This window comes from Coenobita brevimanus, chromosome 113 (assembly GCF_032717465.1).
Source record: "Coenobita brevimanus isolate Jiangsu-jjx chromosome 113, ASM3271746v2, whole genome shotgun sequence".
NCBI lineage: Eukaryota > Metazoa > Arthropoda > Malacostraca > Decapoda > Coenobitidae > Coenobita > Coenobita brevimanus.
In genome coordinates, this window is record NC_137066.1 from 5,399,642 (window position 1) to 5,419,948 (window position 20,307).

The window sequence follows — 20,307 nt, forward strand, 5'->3', positions numbered from 1 at the left end:
AAGGATGATGAGGTAAAGTTGTTAGAAAGATTTTTGGCAAGATGCCAGAAGGAGCGGGAAGAATTCGAGTATACTACAGTCCATCTGTTGGTGAGGTGGTCTGAAATTCGTCTCCTATTTTGCCATGCACGGTCTACAGTGGCTGATGGGCTGACAGTTGGCAAAACGACTCCTTGAATAGATGTGACTCCAGAAAGGAAATATGCAGGAGTCAGAGCACCGTCTCTGTCATCCTCCATCAGGGGGCGAGGTTCAAGAGGAGGGCGAGCTCACAGAAGGTGGTAGCGAGTTTATCAAAGGAGAGGTGACACTGATACAGGGTGATCTTGAGTGACCTTTTCACACAGACCGACAATCTTTCTCAGAATCCTCTCCACCATGGCAAAGCTTCCAGGATGTATCGCCAGTGGGTGGAGTGAGGTAAGAGGCCAGACAACTTCTTGAATGACTTGGTGTTGTCACTGAGAATAAGGGATGGGGTCCTTCCAAGTATGACGAAGCGTATGAGAGCCAGTTGAAGATCCTCTACGCTTTGTGTCCTCATGACTTCCAGACGGACAATGCACATGGTAGCACAGGTTATCTGGAAACCCCACACCTTGGTTTCTCCAACGTCCATGCAGATAGACCCAAAGTAGTCTAAGCCAATTATAGCAAAGGCCTGCGATGGATCTGTGTGGAATTCTGGTAATGACCACTGCATAGAGTGGTACGGGAGTCCTCGGTACTGATGACATCATCTGCATGCACTCATCATCTATACAACAGTTCTCCTCCTGACCAGTTACTGGCCAGATAACACTCTAGAGTGGTGCATGTGCTTTGGTGGAAGTATTAACGGTGAGTCTCATCCACAATGAGGGTGGTGATATGGCACACGTCAGGTAGGATGATCACAGAGGGCTCAATAGTCCATGTGCTGGCCCTGACTAGACCATCATCTTCATCGAGATGAGGTCAAACTCTCGGCAGAGAGGAATTCGGTGGTACATGTGTCTCACTTCCCAGGGCCTCCAGCTCCGCACAATAGGTCTTCTGTGCTTCATGAATCTAGAAGTGAAGAGCATCATTTCTTTCTTCAGGACTGAGTGAGCCCGTCTTGCATTCTGCAGATTGGTAATGAGCTTATATTAGTGAGGTGCCTTATCCACGCTGTACAGGTGACTGCCCATTTGAGGTTAGAGCAATACATCAGAGCGAATGGGCCAGCAGCACTGTCGTGAGGGGCTTGCATTGTAATGGCAGTTACCCTTTTGAAGGCAATTGTGTTGGTGCCTTTCAACTCCAGCTTCTCTGCAGCAAAAAGCTCGAAGTCTCGGATGATGTCTTCATCCGGTGGTGCAGCAGCAGACAGGCTTGACAGGAATTTGGGTATGCTCCACCAGTTTTGACTGGTAATACTGAGTGATATGCCTCTTGTTCCTAGATCTGCAGGGTTGGTGGGGTCGCTGACATGGTGCCATTCCTCTGACCTTAACAACGGGTGAATGGATGAGACTTTGGTGAGCCACTGCCTTTATGTCACCCCGGCAACCTACAAGATCAACACGGAAATTCAGGATGACCAACAGAAGTCTGACAAAAGGTTGACACCAGGGTAAAGTTAGGGGTTCAAGCTTCTGCCTGTGCTGTCCTTAGCTGAACTGTAAAACACTGCTCTTAGCTTCCCACTTGGATGTATGCCTTGATGGGAGAGGAAGAATGCAGAGTAGTCTAGCTGACTGGGTGAATATTCAGTGGTGGAGTTTCGGTAAAGACTCTCAAAGATAGTCATCATACTCCTGAAAGTCCTCTACATCAAGACAATTCATCATCCGGTTAGCCCTCACCCTAGTAGATCTCATATTGGACGCTGGTCGATCTTCAGAGTTCCAGACAAGGTTCATTACACAGTGCTTCTCATCTTCATTCCACTTCAGTTCTGGGTAGCTACTTATGCCTGTGAGTTCTTGGTCAGAGGTTCTGAGACAGTCTAGATCTGAGAGAATGTAAACCCTATTTCGGTAGTATGAGTGGCATCACGATAGTGCTGCTCTGGAACCTCCATGCATGACACATCCATAGACCGTCTCGACAGGTTTAAGTCCCTTTGAGATAGGCATCTGGTCTCAGAGGATGATGTCATACATCTGATCTGTTCCAATCACTATGTCTACAGATCCTTCATCGAAGTCGTCGGCTAGCTGAATCCCTTCCAAAGCAGTACAAGGAGGAGGCTTTCTTGGTGGTAAGGGAGTATAGAGGTGTTTCATCTTCCACAAGCAGCTTTGGGCTTGTACTAATGGATAAAGCAATAGTAATATCTACTTTGAAGGTTTGACTCTGATAACACGAATATATCATACTGATTATTTAATAACTTGTTTCTCGTATAGAGCCAAGCAAGTGATAAATATTGTATATTTGGCTCCACTCCACGACTTCCTGTAGGTCTGAACCAGCGAACACAGAGTGAACAAGTTCGAAGCATTCATTTGTTAACAGGAGAGAGAGAGAGAGAGAGAGAGAGAGAGAGAGAGAGAGAGAGAGAGAGAGAGAGAGAGCGTGTATGGTGGGTGCCTGTGAATTTTGGAATAATGAGGTGGAGGCAGACTGGCGCAGGGAAATGCAAGGGATGAGAAACCTTGGATTCCTGTGATCCATTGAAAACAGGCCACAGTGTGAGTATTTCTTCCTTCAGTCACTAAAACTTGCCTTGCTTTGTGATATATATATATATATATATATATATATATATATATATATATATATATATATATATATATATATATATATATTTAGGATTGCTTTCGTTGGAATAATGAATTAGGGGATAAATGCTGTTGATTTAACAAAAAGCTGTGCTTAAGAAAATAATTTGCCTCTCTGTCCAGAGAGAAATATCCAGTTAATGAGAAAAATACTTATGAGTTCGCCAAAAATCTCCAGGTGCCAACCACCAGAGAGAGAAAAAAATGCGAACAGAAGGCATCTAATAGAAGTTACGCGCCCTGCCAAATTATTTGACAAAGTCAACTGGCGTTACCCAGAATAAAACCCATCTTTCATTTTGTCCGACGAGACGTTATCCTGGGATAAATAAACTCCTTCGTCATCAGCGAAAGGAAAAATTCCCTGTTTAGCTTGAACACCATAATTTCACGTATCGCATAAAATCATGTGTATGTAACCGGAATGAAACCCCTTATCTACGGCCTGGCAAACTCCCTGTAAAGAGTACCCGGTACTATTTTCTATCGACAGACTTAGTTAAGCGGTGAGACTCATCTTTCGTGTAAGGAAATCCACCCCGCCCCTGTGTGTGTGTGTGTGTGTGTGTGTGTGTGTGTGTGTGTGTGTGTGTGTGTGTGTGTGTGTGTGTGTGTGTGTCTTGAATTGAGAGTCATCTGACTTGTGGAGCATGATACGCGGATTTGTAGGTTGGTAACTGGGTGGGTGGATTGGTTAGTGTAGGCTGGTTGTTTCACAGGCGGACTAGGTGGAGTGAGTGGGCTAGAGGGAGGGAAAGGGTTGTTGGGCTGGTTAAGTGGGGTGGAGTGGGGTTCGTGCATTGTTTAAGTGAGGTGGGTGGTGGGGCTACCTGTAGGAAAAGGCAAGAGACCGGTTTGTGTCGTCCTACTTTTGAGACATACTGTATTGAGTAAGGTTGTGGATATGTGCGTTGATGGGTGGGTGTGTAGATGGATGAACGGATTGTGGGAAAACAGGCCACTGGGATTAGGTGAATTGAGTTAATGTCCGTGTTGGGAAAATCGGTCCACAGGGGATATTATTCTGGAATCATGCTGAAGTAGGTATATATATCCAGTGAGTTACAACAGGTCCATCGTGCAATATGTCTGTTGGTTAGGAGGTCTGTGTTTCAACTGCACGCATCAGTGGGTGATATAACCACGTCGGATAACAGGTTTATGGGGAAAATAGGTTCATTGTGAAAAATACATCCATGGGTATACGACCATGTAGGAAACCTGCATTCATAGAGAGATTCAAGGTCTACGGGAAAATTGGTCCGTGGGGAGAAAATACATCAATGGGGAAAATTAGTTCAGGGGAAAATAGGTAACGTAGAGAAGTAGGTGTCTTTGAAAAAAAAAAAATAGTCATTAAGGAAATTAGGTCCATAAGGGATTGTGCTCCGAGTGGTGAAAATGTCCATTGATAAAAATATTCATGGGGTGAAAATAGGTCCATAGGGGCATACACGTACTGTTAATATACATGGAAATATTTAAAATAAATGGGACCTAAAACATCCAACTTTTAACAGCGACCGTTGCCTGGAATTAGGCTTACCACTGCACAGTGCACACCTTGCACCAAACAACCATTAGCCAGACCCTATTACCACTTCGTCATCCAGTTATTATATTTCATAATTTACCTTCATTTATCCATTTAAGCATAGAAAGCCAACCGAAACGAAAGGAAAAATCCCTGTTTAACTGTGCTGAGCACCTCATTTCTCCACCTCATTCCTCTAAAATTCACGGGCACCCACTACTCTCTCTCTCTCTCTCTCTCTCTCTCTCTCTCTCTCTCTCTCTCTCTCTCTCTCCTGTTAACAAATGAATGCTTCGAACTTGTTCACTCTGTGTTCGCTGGTTCAGACCTACAGGAAGTCGTGGAGTGGAACCGAATATACAATATTTATCACTTGCTTGGCTCTATACGAGAAACAAGTTATTAAATAATCAGTATGATATATTCGTGTTATCAGAGTCAAACCTTCAAAGTAAACATTACTATTGTTTTATCCATTAGTACAAGCCCAAAGCTGAAGGAATATTTTTCGACAGAAATGCATCGAAGGCAACTTCTGTGCTCGTGAATGCGACGCTGCCACATACACAGGTTGGCTGGACGAGGGTTGTTAAGAACTCTTGTCCGCAATAGTACTTCACCACAGTTCACTAGTTCCCCAGCAACGGTGAACTCTTCACCACAGATGGTCAACGCTCCATCTCCCCAGACGGTGAATACGACCCCTCAGGCATCTAGTTCTCAGGGTACCATGTTTGCCACATAATTCATTCAGCGGCCTCATTAGTGGCTGGCTGCTTCCTCCACAGGCCCTCCCACAGGTAACAGTGACTTCCTTGTTCAGCCAGGGTTTGTGGGAGGCATTCCTGTGAAGGTCCTGAGAGACAATGGTTCCTCAGGTTGCTCTGTCAGGCAGAGTCTAGTTCGGCCTGAGGAATACACAGGTCGACAGATCCAAGCTAAGCTTATTGATGGATCAGTGAGATTGTTCCTTGAGGCACGTATCCAGGTGGCATCTCCATTTTACACTGGTATGACAGTTGCAGTTATCATGCCAGAACCTTTATTTGACCTTATTATAGGCAACATTCCAGGTGCCAAGTATAGTTGCACCATAGATGACGCTACTCAGACTTCGGCTGCAGTAACATGAGCCATAGCCAAGGTTCCGAACTGTGTCACTCCGGTGACCATTGCATCGCCACAAGATCTGATGTGTAGCCAAGATGTTGTCCAAGAACAACATTCTGATCTGACACTTCCTGCCGTGCAGAAGAAACAAAAGGGTAGAGTGAGTAAGTATTCACAGGGAGGTCAAGCCAAGTTCCTTCGTAAACAAGGACGGCTGTACCCTGAATCACGAACGCCCCAGGGCGAGGTTCGACTGCAGTTCGTCGTTCCTGCTAAGTACCGCCAAGCAGTGTTAGAACGGGGTCATTGTTCAGCCTCAGGAGGTCACATGGGCAAAAAGGAAAACCCAGGGCTGTATCCGTGCTGATTTTTTCTGGCCAGGGATGGGACAAGAAATAGATAGCTTTGTGCGATCCTGCAATGTGTGTCAACGTACCACCAATCAGGGACATGTCCTTCCTGTGCCGTTTGAATCCACGCCCCTGATCTCTGAGTCAGTTGAAAGAGAGGACAGTGGTAATGTGGGTGCAGACCTGATGTCTTGCCCATTGGCCCCACAGGACACATTATGTCCAGGGTCTGTACATACATATGTACCATAGGTTAAGGGGGAAGTTCGAGAACCCCTCAGGGACAATCCGAGGCTGTGCTTGAGTTACTTTGTGGTGTCTCGAGCTGTGGGCCTCTCTGAGGATTCCCAGAGAATGCACATGATCCACATGAGTGTTCACACCCATGGTGGGTGTTAAAATGTGACCTGCCCGAGATTGCGCAGGGATTCTCAGCTTGTCAATGTTAATCATAAGTGTAGAGTAGGGTTTAACTAGTAAACTGTAAGGGTCTTTGGAGATTCTGTCCTGGGATGACGTTTCCTGGTTAATAATAATGTAGGTTTAGGGTTTAACCAGTAAACTATAAGGGTCTTTTGAGATTCTGTCCTGGGACCACGTTTCCTGGTTAATAATGTACCCAATACGAAAATAATGGCGACCTCGAATAGACAAAGCTTGGCTGTCACTTAAAATTTTTGGCTAGAGCGTACTTTTTGTAACATAAGTACTGACTACTAGGCAGAGAAATTGTAATTTAATAAAGATTGTTTGTCGCACTGACACTTTCGATGCTCCACCTTGATTGCTTTCGCAGGTGCAGCTGGTGGGTGTAACAATTTTGTCGTGGAGATCAGCAGATCGTCTCTGTCACATGCTGCCGCCTCTTCTCTTCTGCCTCATTACCTCTATTTACTATTGATTGTATTATATAATTTTAAATGTAGGCACATTTACAGCACAACTGTCACACCTACACCGTGCATTACATACATCATACTACATAACAAGTACTTGTTAATGTAAATGTAGCGAACTTTTCGCTCAGTTTGACGTGAGTACAGGATTTTTCACTGTTGTCACTCAGTTTTTTCCTCAAGCTTGCTTCTATTAATGTAAATATGAAGTTTTTACGCTCATGGGCGACTGTGATTTTCTCCTGTAGCAGGATAGTACACACACCACAGTGTGAATCTTGTGTGACTGAGTTATGATTTATAAGAATGTATATCGAAAATTTTTCTGAAGAAAATTTTGATTTTGATGGGGCATAATGTCACGAATTCGTGCGAGTGTATTTATAAATTCGTGACATTGTACTTTAGTGAGAAAACCACAAATTCTAGTGGAATTCCCACTGGGCATCACTCAGTTCAACCGTCCTCATATTCACTCGATCGGGATGGTTTTTAGAACATTTTTCACTGTTTCACAAGTGACCATTCTTACCCACGACATTAGTGCTTTCACTGAGTGATTTATTGTGAGCGTAAGTTGCTCACTTTCTTTCCACTGACCGTTGAAGTTAGGCCACACCCTACTTCTGGCAAACACGGCCAGCCCCTACCTCTTTTTCCCGTTTTGAATTTAGTCAGCTTTCAGTCGCCTCAAGGGTAAGACCGTTTGTGCCCAGCACAGAGCAGCGCCTCCATACAGTGAGTTCCTGAATCTCTACCTAGACAGTGAATTGGTGAAGCAGGCTTAGCGAATTGCAGCATTTGATGTTCATCACGGGCTCCCAGTCTTTTCATTCAGCTCCCCTCCACTGACCAGTATTTCTGTTTGTTTTTCTAGGCTTAAGTGTGTTTAGCTTTTGAATGAGCGAGTGAGTGTATTCTCCTTGTTATTTGAATTCATTTTTGAGATTCATATAACGTAAACTTATTGTAATCGATAAATTTACAGTTCTTTTCTTTAAGCTTAATGTAATTAGAATCGTGTTTTATTTCTCCACATTAAGCTTATTTTAGTTGCCGCTCCTAGTTTGCACAAACTCTTTACATTATCCTTAACTTTTGTATCAAACTTAAATCCGTTGTGCCAGCAAAGAGTTATGCACTGGCAAGAACCTGTTTATTACTGTTAGCATTAGTTATTGATTGTCAGGGGTGGAGTCACTTTCTCAAGAGGCTAACAGTACTAACAAACAGCACGCATGAATAATTAGTCTCTGCTGTGTACTGTTGAGAAAGTTTATAAATTCTCGTCCTTAGAGAATTGGCGAGGTAAGCCAGAATTAAGTAAAACTTACTGCTAGATTTTCACAAGTTAAAGCCTTGTCTCTGTTTTCAAGTAACATCCAGCATTATTAATTCACAAATTCACATCCCCCCGTGACAGCTATACACGATTTTTTTTCCAGCTAATGATCCTTTCTAGTGAATGTGGCACCTGCACACTCCTGCTACATGATGTGTTGATTTGAATTTCATACCTGAAGTATCATATTTACAAAATACCATTGTGCCTTATATTCCAATTCTCACAAATGCTGATTAGCATTGTCATTGTACAATACAAACAGACATGAAACAAGTATGTATCTGTGCATCACCCAGATGGACAATGAATTAGAGGAAGTTGAATCTGATTTGAAATATTTATTGTTGTAAAAGGTACAGAATTGTTGCATCTCCATATACATAAAAAAAAAAAAAACGCATTTGGCTGGGTAATTGCAAATAAAAGCTATCTTAATACTAAGGAACTTGTTACATTAGACACTAGTACCATTCTAAGTAAATTAGCGGTTTTGTCAGTGGTAAAGTGGTGGAAGTGGGGAAGAGAATGGAACAGTCCCTACAGAGGAGGGGGGACACGAGAGACGGCCAGGCGGGAAAAACAAGTTGTTTCGTCTCGCAAGATGTCAGACTATATTATGGATCACACCTACTCCATTGCTTCGATACCTTTGCCCATATTATCGGTAAGTATATATATATATATATATATATATATATATATATATATATATATATATATATATATATATATATATATTTTATTTATTAGAGATGCAACAACTCTGTACCTTTTACAACAATAAATATTTCAGTTCAAATTCAACTTCCTCCAATTCATTGTCCGTTTGGGAGAAGCACATACTCGTGTCATATTTGTCTGTATAGTACAGTGAAAATGCAAACAGCATTTATGTGAATTGGAGTATAAGATATAATTGTTTTTTGTAAATATGGTACTTCAGGTATGAAACTGAAACCAAACAATTACACGGCAGGACTGCACATATGCCACATTCACGAAACTGGATCATCAGCTGGAAAAAAAATCGAGTACTGTATAGTAAAACCAAATACTGTATATACAATTTACTAATAGACATTACCAGATTCGTATATTACCTGCAATGCTACTAACATTCCCATCTCCAAAAGTATTGAAATTCTCGGTGTCTCACTTAACAATGCCTTCAGCTGGACATCTCCATTCAGATCACTTGCTAAAATCATGTCAAGGAAACTTGGATTATTGTGGAGTCTGTAACTTCTTCACTGACGAAGAGTTACCTAGAATATATAAGAGTCATGTGCACTCTGGGCTTGAATATTGTTCACCCTTGTGGAATGGATGTGGAGAGGTTGCATTAAAACAATAAGACAAAATTCTGAACAAAGCTGCTGTAATTATTAATAACCCTGCTATTATAAATACAATACCTCCCCTACAGATATTTTTACGGCAAATGCTCAGACGACGTTGCATCCATGGTGCCACCTCTCCATGCCTTCCCTTGTGCTACACGGGCATCTGGCAGTGCTCATGACTGGAACGTCACTCAGCCATATTGCAGAACTTCTGCTTATTAGAATTCTTTCATTCCCCGAATTGTATCTCTCTGGAATTCACTTCCCCAGAGTTGTTTCCCTCCAAACTTCAACCAACAGCAGTTTAAGTCCAGCTGTTACAGATATTTTGTGAATGGAGGACACCAGGATTCTAGTGTATGAACTATTTTCCTTTTTACTCATTTGTTTATCCTTCCTCTATTCTGTTATTAAAAAAAAAAAAAATGCATGCTATTCACCTGTAATTTACATTGCTTATCTTACAATTGTTGCTTGATATGAATTTGTACAGCACTTGACTTTTGTTTTTTACTGTCGAGTAGCAGGAGTGCAATGGAAAATTCCCAATGTTTCACGCCTCTTCAGTTGATAGTCAGAATTGCCAGATAGCCTGCTGTTGTGAGCAAATGTATTTTGTAAAGTTATGCATTAATTTTTATTTTATTCTCTATATAATTTTATTTAGGTGATTGTTAAACTAGAGATTTCAGTCTGTATGATAAAGTATTTGGAGTGCTATGTAATATAAGAAAGCTCTGGAATATTTTGGATGACTCCATCATAGAAAACTGTTTTTGCTAGGAGCATGTCCTGGAACATTCGAGTTTCGAGCAAAGTTATAAGAGGACAGGGGTGAGAATAGAGAAGTTTCAGTCAGTTTAGTTTTACTTGTAGCCTTGCAGAGTTAGTCAAGCTCCAATACTTGTGATATCATTGAAGTGTAGTTGGCAAGTTCACAGTGTAATTACTTGGTAAATAAAGACAGCGATCACGGGACGCTTGTGTTATTACGATGCCTGAGTTGATCTTGTGTACACTGAAATGTAGACCCTACGAAGAACGATTCACTGGGAGACATCCTATCTACTGTATATTGAACTACTGTTGTCGGAGCCTGTGGCAGTGTGGGACGAGGATGTAACATTACTTTATGAACACCCACCAAAAAATGTATAGTTATCCATGTGGTCAATATGATACTCTTACACCGTAGGGTTCGAAGACATGTCGGGAATGACACATAGATGAGCCAAAATGTTAATCAAAGTCAGCTAAATACTTCAGAATTTTATTCCTTCCAGGCACAGTTTAGGTAGACTAGCAAAACACTGTGGCTCATCTCCAGTACTACTACTCACTCGCCATCCTTTCACTGACTGACTCTCATTGTCCGGGTCTCTGACTCCCATTTACTAACGGTCAGACAATACTGTGACACTGTCTGTCCACCACTGACTACCTGAATTGCGGTCTGACTGCACATTACTGACTGTCTCGGAGATGGGACGGTGCCTTTAAATACCCCCCCCCCACTCTACCCTGGGCATCACCCTGAATATTCTCGAGCCTAGGAGAAAACTTACATTTTCTCATGAAAAAATGCATATTCCAGAACTCAGGAGAAAACTTACATTTAATCATGCAATAATGCATTTAAATGCACAATATCAATAATCACAAGAACTGTTTCCCAGGGTATGAAAAAGACAAAATCAGTTAGACGTGTCGAAGTTTCTAGAATAATCCTAATACCTCCAGATATAAAACACTGACCTAATCCTACAGCATAACAGTTTCTAGAATGTTCCCCACATCTCCAGATAGAAACCACTAACCAACTCCTACCCGCACAACAATACGAGGCTTTGTGGGTAATGTTACTCGACATGTCTTTATGGTTAGAACTTCCTCTGTACATCCTTGAACTGTGGTCTGAATGAATTTATTCTTTCTCACAGAAAGCGAATTCAGTCAGGCTTCAAATCATGCAATAGATGTTTCAGGTGACACTGCTGGAAGCCAGCACAAAACCAGTCATCAGTGAGATCTTACATCACCCAGGGACATCTCAAGACATGGTAACAAACAGTGGACATTATGAAGAGATGGGAATAAAATGCCTGGAAATTTTTCACTTAATTATAGTGTTCTTCATTCATAGCACACTGTAAACTCTTGTATGGTGAAATATGTTTAACATATCACCATCCATTCATTCAGTGCATTGAATCCTTCAGTTGACTCTACATTGAGTGTAAAGAAATTGGCTTCCTGTCACCCGGGAAACAACTTGCTTCCATTATTGGTAACCATACTGTATAACCAAATGGCCTCCTGAGAGTCGAATGACCTTAGGTGCTCCAACCAAAGTAGGCCTTAAGACTGAGACAAAAAGAAATGAATAAAAGGCTGGTGGATTATATTACCCGCTGTGATAGTGAAGCTGGTATTGTTTTCTTGTGTGTGTGTGTGTGTGTGTGTGTGTGTGTGTGTGTGTGTGTGTGTGTGTGTGTGTGTGTGTGTGTGTGTGTGTTAGCACGATAATTTCGCAACCGGTCAAGATATCATCACAAAAAATTACAGGTGTAGAGTAGGGAAAAAAAAAAAAATAGATCACGAGTTCGGAATTAGTGAAAGTAGGTCAAGGTCTGTCTGTCTGTTACCACGATAACTTCGCAACCACTTAAGATATCATCACAAAATTTTACAGATGTGTAGTAAGGATGAAAATCTCCTATGGGTGTTTTTTTTTTATTTTTCAGTTTGTCTGTCTTTCTGTGTGTCTTTCTAGCCGTTAGCACGATAACTTTGCAGCTGCTCAAGATATCATGAAACAAATTTACAGGAGTGTAGTACGGGTGAAAGTCTCCTACGAGATCGAAATTGGTAAAAGTTGGTCAAGGTCTGTGTGTCTGTTACCACGATAACTTCGCATCTGCCCAAGATATCATCACAACATTTTACAAGTCTGTAGTAATGATGAAAATTGCTTACGTGTTCAAAATTGGTAGAAGTAAGTCAAGGTCAAGGTATTACTGCAAACTGCGCTAGATATGTATCGGCTCGCGGCTGGTGTGATTCCCCCATTGGGGAGGACCTACAGTTGTTGTTGTTGTCGTTATTATTATTATTATTATTATTATTATTACTTCTACTACTACTACTACTGCTACTACTATTGCTACTACTACTACTACTACTACTACTACTACTACTACTACTACTACTACTACTACTGCTACTACTACTACTACTACCACCCACTGCTGCCACCATAATGTGAGATGTGGGCTGTAGATTTACCATAAGGATTTCAGGTTCGTCTGAAAAACTCAGTATTACTACTGGATGCTTCACTGGGGGCTTAGATGTTTCACCCATGGAGTGCAGTTGATCTCTTACTCGCATACAGTCATTCAAGGCACAGGTAAAAAGCTTACTTTGTGTGTGTGTGTGTGTGTGTGTGTGTGTGTGTGTGTGTGTGTGTGTGTGTGTGTGTGTGTGTGTGTGTGTGTGTGTGTGTGTGTGTGTGTGTTTTATGTGTCCGACTCTGGGCATAGGCTTCATAATCCTTTACCATGGCCCAGTAGTCCTCCTACGTCCACACACCTCCACATGTCACCACTTCGGCACTAACACCCACCGTCCATATTGAATACATGCGAAGGCTGTCTCATACAGGACTGGTGTACTGGTATTAGCAGGGGTATTTTTATGACATGTTGGCGGGTCATCTGGTAGGTCAGTAAAACCTGCTTTAATGATATTCGGATCATTAAACTGTTCCCTGCCCCAAAGGGGATTCGAACCTGAGTCCATTAGGACTGCAGGCCAACTCTCTATTGATCCCGCAGTGCCAGTTTTGTTTAATGTCTTGACTGCACTGTTTACACATGAAACTCACTGCAGCAGATTTTGCAAGACTACTACTACTATGAATATGAGTTGTGGTATCTATCTTCTGTCTGTTACCAAACACCTTAATCCCATAAGGGATGGCCACAAACAAATTGCCTCCACATCGCCCTGTCCCCCGCCAATTCACTGTCCTCCCTGCAGCTCATACACTCCTCTCTCATATATATATCTCTGCTCTATCCCTTCATCTCATTCTCGTCATCCTCCTCCCTCTCCCTCCCCTCCATTTAACCCACATACACTCTCCTCGTTAGTCTCTTGCTCTCCATCCTCTCACCATGGTCAAACCACCTCACTGCATTTCTCCTCAGGCATTCTATCACATCCACATCCACACCACAAAAATTTTTCATTTCCTCATTTTTCAGTCTATCTCTCCAAGTAACTCCACATGTGCTTCTCAGATATCTCATTTCCACTGCTCTCACTATTGACTTGTGTCCTTCCAACAAGGTCCAAGCTACACTTCCATACGTTAGAGTTCGTATCACAATAATATCATACAGGGACTTTTTTACTTTCATGCTCACGTCCCTATTTCCTACTGCTGCTTGCAAGCAACCAGCCATCTTTCATCCTTGTTGTACATTTTCATGTACTTCATCCTTCAAACTTCGATCCTTACTCATCACACTACCCAAGAACTTAAATGCATTTCCATTTTCCATTTCCTCATCATCCAACCTCACTGTACATTCAGTGACCACTTCTTCCAAAGACCATAACTTTACTCTTCCCTACATTCATCTTTAAATTACGTTTCTTTGACAATCTCCAAAGCTCATTCACCATCCATTGTAGTTTTCCTTTGTCTGTAATTAGCAATACGGTATCATCTGCAAACAGTAATACACGAAGTTTCCAAACGCTGCCCTCTCCATTAGAGTTGCTACAACATCCACTGCTCTACTTTGTATCTCTTGTATAATCCCATCCATATACAGATTTAACAACCATGGAGACATAACAAATCTCTGTTTCAGTCCGACATTCCGATACAAAAATTCACTCAGTTCACTATCCACTCACACTGCTGCATAGCACCGTCATACATACTCTTCATGGCATTCAGGAACTTCCCATTTACTCTATACAGTCTTAGTATTTTCCATCCTCCTTGTCAGTCCGAACAAGGCAGTACTCACGAGGTGGATGGCAAGCTAGTGACAGGAAGAGTTGGAGCTCCCGTTTCACCAGCCCTCAGGACATCATCCTGATCATTTCACTTTGCTGAACATTGTCAGTGCTTTCATTTACATAGAGAGTAGGCCAGCATACTCTCTTAATATCCCTACATTCAACTGTATGCACGACATACCCACACCCCACACACCACAGATACAAATAGTTTCCTATGCAGATGATATAACACTTACATGTATGCATCACAACGCAAACACAACTGCACACATCATTCAACCTTACCTCAACACACTACACGAATGGTTCACCACAAACAGGCTCAAAATAGCCCCAGCCAAATCTACAGTGACCCTACTAACAAACTGGACAGCAGAACACAGTCACATCCCACACCTCACCATAAACAACACTCCCCTACCACACACACACACACCCAAAATCCTTGGTGTAACATACAATACATCAATGTCATTTAAACAACAGATCACAAACATTAAAAATAAAATAACACCAAGACTCAATGCTTTGAGGTCACTTGCCCATACAACATTCGGACACAACAAAGAACCGTCATACATACTCTTCATGGCATTCAGGAACTTCCCACCACCACCACAGTGTACAAACAATACATACGTTCAGTGATGAATTATGCAAGCCCTGCCTGGGCTTCTAACCTCACCAAAACACACTACAACACTCTACAGACCATACAGAACAAGGCCCTAAAAATAATCACAGGCTGCACAGCTACGACACCCATAGACCACCTACATCAAGAAACAAAAGTCCTCAAAGTCAAGGATCACCTAGACATGAGAGGCACCCAGTTTCTTGCTGCAGCCTCCACACACCCACAACATCTACTATATTACATGGCAGCACATCCACCCACACCAAGGAACATCAAAACAACACCCAGCACACGATACCATATACAAATACTGTCATCTCTACCCCCTCGCCCACCTCAGACCAGCTTCCAGAGGCATATCCACACTCAGATCACTCGCCGCTCCATTCAGTCACTTAAAGAGAACACACAGCTACATGCACGGCCTCCTGACAACCACCCTTCTGAATCCTATCTCCCTCGTGAGGACAGGGTCCACCTGGCCAGGCTGAGATGTGGGCACCATCCAGCCCTCTTAAGCTACCAGAAGAGGCTGGATGACTCTGTCGCTGATGCCTGTCCATGAAGCAACACAGCACCCCATACTATTAAGCACATTATGGAAGACTGCATTGCACACAATCACCTACGCCAACAACACAATACAGTCTTTGAGAGCTCTGTGGGAAAGCCCGGTCTCAGCCATGGCCTTCCTATAGGACTTGGGGCTGTTCGGCCAGACTGCCTAGGAAACAACTACTACTACTAATGTCTGCACCACACTGCATGCAAGTAACATATCTCACCTTCTATTTCCACTCCCTTTAGTAATGACCGCTGCATTATTACTAGCAAACGAGGTGGTATCTCGAGTTGCCACCACTGGCAGGGTAGAGCTGGCAGAACAGAGTCCTCCCAGTCGCCATCAAGCGACTGTACTGGCAGCGACTCTTGGAAATTCTATTCATGCTTGTCAACGGAGAAGTGCAGGTGCAGCCTTACTCTTCACTAATATCTGTGGTCTCAGCACTAATCTGAATTCATATCATTTTTTCTTACAGACCATATCCCCTCTGGCCCTGTTACTCACAGAACCACAAATCTCTCCCTCTACCGAAATATCCACATTTTGTTTCCTCTGGTGGCACCTGTTATCATATGAAATTTAAATATGTAGTTGACAATCTTTTAAAATTTGCTTCAACTAATTTTGATTACTCACTGTATAAATTAAATCCTCTAAATATTATCAAATATATCTGTGTAGTTTATTGCTCCCCCAATGCTTCTTCAGAACCCAGTGTATTTGACTCCATATCCACAGAGTTGAGTAACCTTAACCTTGCCCTTAGCACCGAAATTACCATTTTGGGTGATTTTAATGGACATAATATTGATTGGTTATTGTATTCTGCCAGGACTGATGCTGCTGGTTTAGAGTGCGAGCTGTTTGCAGAATCATTTAATCTCATGCAGTTGGTAAAGCAACCAACGAGAATACCAGATAATCCTGACCATAATGCCCATCTCTTGGATCTATTCCTGACAAATAATCCAGATCTATATAGAAGAGAAGTACTGTCACCACTTGGATCCTCTGACCACAATCTCATCAAAGCCTCAATAGTTAGCCCCACCAACCCCCCCCCCCCCTCTGAACTTGTCAGGGTGACCCAGTGGCACTTTGATAGGGTAAACTGGGATTGATTTAGAAATTATCTTGTTGACAAACCATGGCAGTCTTTCTTCCCTGGTGATGTCAGCTCTACCCAGTCCCATATTAATGACTTAATGAGAGCTGGTATGGGTTTATTTGTACCAAGTCAACAGTTCACTAAAAGATCAAACTCTCCAAAATGGTTTGATAGCAACTGTGCCTTAGGAACAGCCTAAAAGTCATTAGCATATAACTCATACTTAAAATAAAAAACATCTGAATCATTCTGTCATTTTAAAATTGCTAGGAGCTATGCAGGAGCTGGAATAAATCTCGCTAAATCAAACATTCTTTAAAATCAAGCATCAAAACTACTTAACAACCCTAATGACAATAGAATATTCTGGTCAACTCTCAGTTCTTTCAAAAAGTTTAACAAGTCATCATCCATTCCTCCAGTAAAATCTTCAGATGGCAACTTTCAAATGACATGCGTGGGAGAGTAAATATCTTTGTCAGTAAATTTGCCAGAAGTTCTACCAGAGGCAAGTCAGCCAGAACGTCTTAGTAGTAGACCCTGACTCTCCCGAAATTGTTCCACTTAAAATACAGACAAGAAACAGTACATAAAATCCATCCTAGACAATTTACCTATGAACCAAGCTCCAGGCCCAGATGGAATTCCTCCAATTGTTTTGAAAAAGTGTTCTGCAGCACTTGCCTCTCTTCTAGTTAAATTATTCTGGCTATCACACCTTCTCTTGGTAAAGTAGTTGAAATTTTAGAAGCACATAGTAAAACATAACGAATCCAACAACTTAATTAGTGAAAGACAATATGGTTTTTGCCACGAAACATCCACCATTGACATAATCTCCTGACTCATAATATCCATCAATCAATTGACCAACATTGAGAAACTCATGCAGAAGCCCTTGATATTTCTAATGCTTTCAACAGAGTGTGGCACCGTTCCCTGTTGTCCCAACTCCCTTGCTATGGATAACATCTTTTGTTCCTCTTCTTTCCTTATATTTCAGTGACAGAAGAACAAGAGTTAAAGTAGATGATGTGTATAAAAATTTCCACTTATTTAATGCCAGCATGCCACAGGGATCAGCTCTGGCACCAACCCTGTTCCAGGTTCATATTAATGATATCTGTCACCCACAATTCCATCCATTCATATCCAGATAACTCAACACTTCACAGCTCTTTCACTCTCAAACACCCAAGTACAAAGTCTAATAATTATCTCTGAACTCATTACAGCCATCTCCATAGATCAAAGCTTATCTACGATCAATGAACGGGGACAAAACAATCTTGTCTCACTGAAAGCTACTAAAACCAAATATATACAATTTACTAATAGACAGATGTTGCCAGATTCGCATATATTACCTTCAATGCTACTAATATTCCCATCTCCAAAAGCATTGAAATTATCAGTGTCTTACTTAACAATGCCCTCAGCTAGACCTCTCGTGTGAGATCACTTGCAAAAACCGCCTCAAAGAAACTTGCATTATTATACAGAGTCCGTAACTTCTTCACTGACGGGCAGTTAACTATAATTTATAAGAGTCATGTGCGTACTCAACTTGTGGAATGGATGTGGAGAGGTTGCACTAAAACAACTAGACAAAATTCAGAACAAAGCTGTTTGAATTATTAATAACCCTGCTAATATAAATAACCTCCTCTACAAGTAAGAAGGAATGTTACCTCCCTTGCATTATTTTACAGATAATTTTTTGGCAAATGTTCAGACGAAGCTGCGTTCATGGTGCCACCTCTCCATACCTTCCCTCTTGCTACACAGGCATCTGGTAGCACTCATGACTGGAATGTCAAACGGCCATATTGCAAAACTTCTACTCATTAGAATTCTTTTATTCCCCGAACTGCATCTCTCTGGAACTCGCTTCCCCGGAGTTGTTTCCCCCCAAACTTCAACCTATAACTGCTCAAGTCTAACTGTTACAGATATTTTATGAATGAAGGACGCCAGTAATCTCGTGTATTGATTATTATTTTATTCATTTGTTTTTCCTTCCTCTGTTCTGTTATTTGTAAAAAAATCCACTATGTCATATGTTCTCCAAATCCATGAAAGCCGCATAAAACTTCTTTTCCTTCGCTAGAAGGTTTTCCTCTAAAAACCTTAGGATGAATATAAGATCTACCCAACCTCTTCTCTTCCTAAAACCTCCCTGTTCTTCAAATAATTCCTCTGTTATTTCCCAGACTCTGTCAACAAGCATCGTACCATATGCTTTGCCTGCTACACTCAGAAGACAAATGCCCCAGTTATTACCATACACTTCTTCTTCCCCATTTTCCTTTGAACCTAACTTTCAATCCTCAGGGGCCCAACCTTCCTCCCAGGACAATCTGTGCATCTTCCAGATCCATTCTACTACTATCTCTCCACCATGCGTCATCATTTAACCACACATTTCAATTCCTGAGGCTTTCCCCATTTTGACTTTCTTCACCACTTCCACTACTTCCTTTCTACTGATCTCTTCCTCCCTTCTCACTATCTTCCATTTCCAAGCCACTCCCCAACCACTTTCTCTCTCTCTCTCTCTATACACACACACACACACACACACACATATATATATATATATATATATATATATATATATATATATATATATATATATATATATATACAGAGAGAGAGAGAGAGAGAGAGAGAGAGAAGTTTTAACCACGTTTTCGAAAGACTGCTATATCATAATATACGTTTTGTCCCATGCAATAAGTGAAAATTATAGTGGACTGATTTCTTAGAATGAAAATTTTGGCAATGTTTTGCTGGGAAAATTCAAGAAGCATAAGCTGCTTATTTCCCCTCTGCCTGCTCCTCTTTGATCTCTCTCTCTCTCTCTCTCTCTCTCTCAAGATATCTTTATCCAACTCAGCATTATCTTGTTCATGCATTGCAAATGATGACGGGTCTCTATTGAAAGTCTTCTCATTTTTATACATCGTCCCGCTCCTCCTCTTCCTCCTCTTCTTCTTCTTCCTCCTCCTCCTCCTCGTCCTCCTCCTCCTCCTCCTCCTCCTCGTCATCATCATCATCATCATAATCACCATCACCACCATCGTTGTTTCTCTTCAGTTAAGGATATGATGTTAGTTACGATCCAAGGGAATAAGGTAGAATTCTCACTTTAGCGCCGCCTCTTATTTCGCCATCATAGTAACCATCTTCGCCACAACCTATTTTGATGCTGCACGAACTTATCATCATCATTATCATATTCTTTGTCACTGCCATCGTCATAAAAGTAGCTCGCTCGCCTACCATTTAACTGCGTCTATTTCACACTCGGACATGTCAGCCATTTTGCTCCCTGACTCATTGCATGAGTAAAAAAAATATAATAATCTATGAGCAGAGAAACATACAAGCGTCTCAGTCTGGGGTATTTGCCACTAAAGGGAATTGAGAAGCAGAAAAGAAAATATACAGAGCAAACCTTTTTCTCGAAGCTGCGGGGGAAGGTTTTCCTCCATCAGTGCCAGAGTTCTGTCCAAGATTAAAACTGTTTTTTGTAATTGTGGTGCGTTTCACCGCTTTTGGAAAATATTTAAGTGATGTTTAGGGGTAGTTACGGCCGTACACTTAGTCGTATTCGATCACTACCT

General features: G+C 41.7%; 1 protein-coding gene across 1 annotated transcript; it reads right to left on the reverse strand.

Annotated features, from left to right (window-relative positions):
- Positions 1-361: 361 nt before the first annotated feature.
- LOC145418321 (uncharacterized) lies at positions 362-703 on the reverse strand. Its single transcript, XM_080286761.1, has one exon. It carries the CDS (start codon positions 701-703, stop codon positions 362-364), a length of 342 nt encoding a protein of 113 aa, XP_080142887.1.
- Between the last annotated feature and the right edge of the window lie 19,604 nt (positions 704-20,307).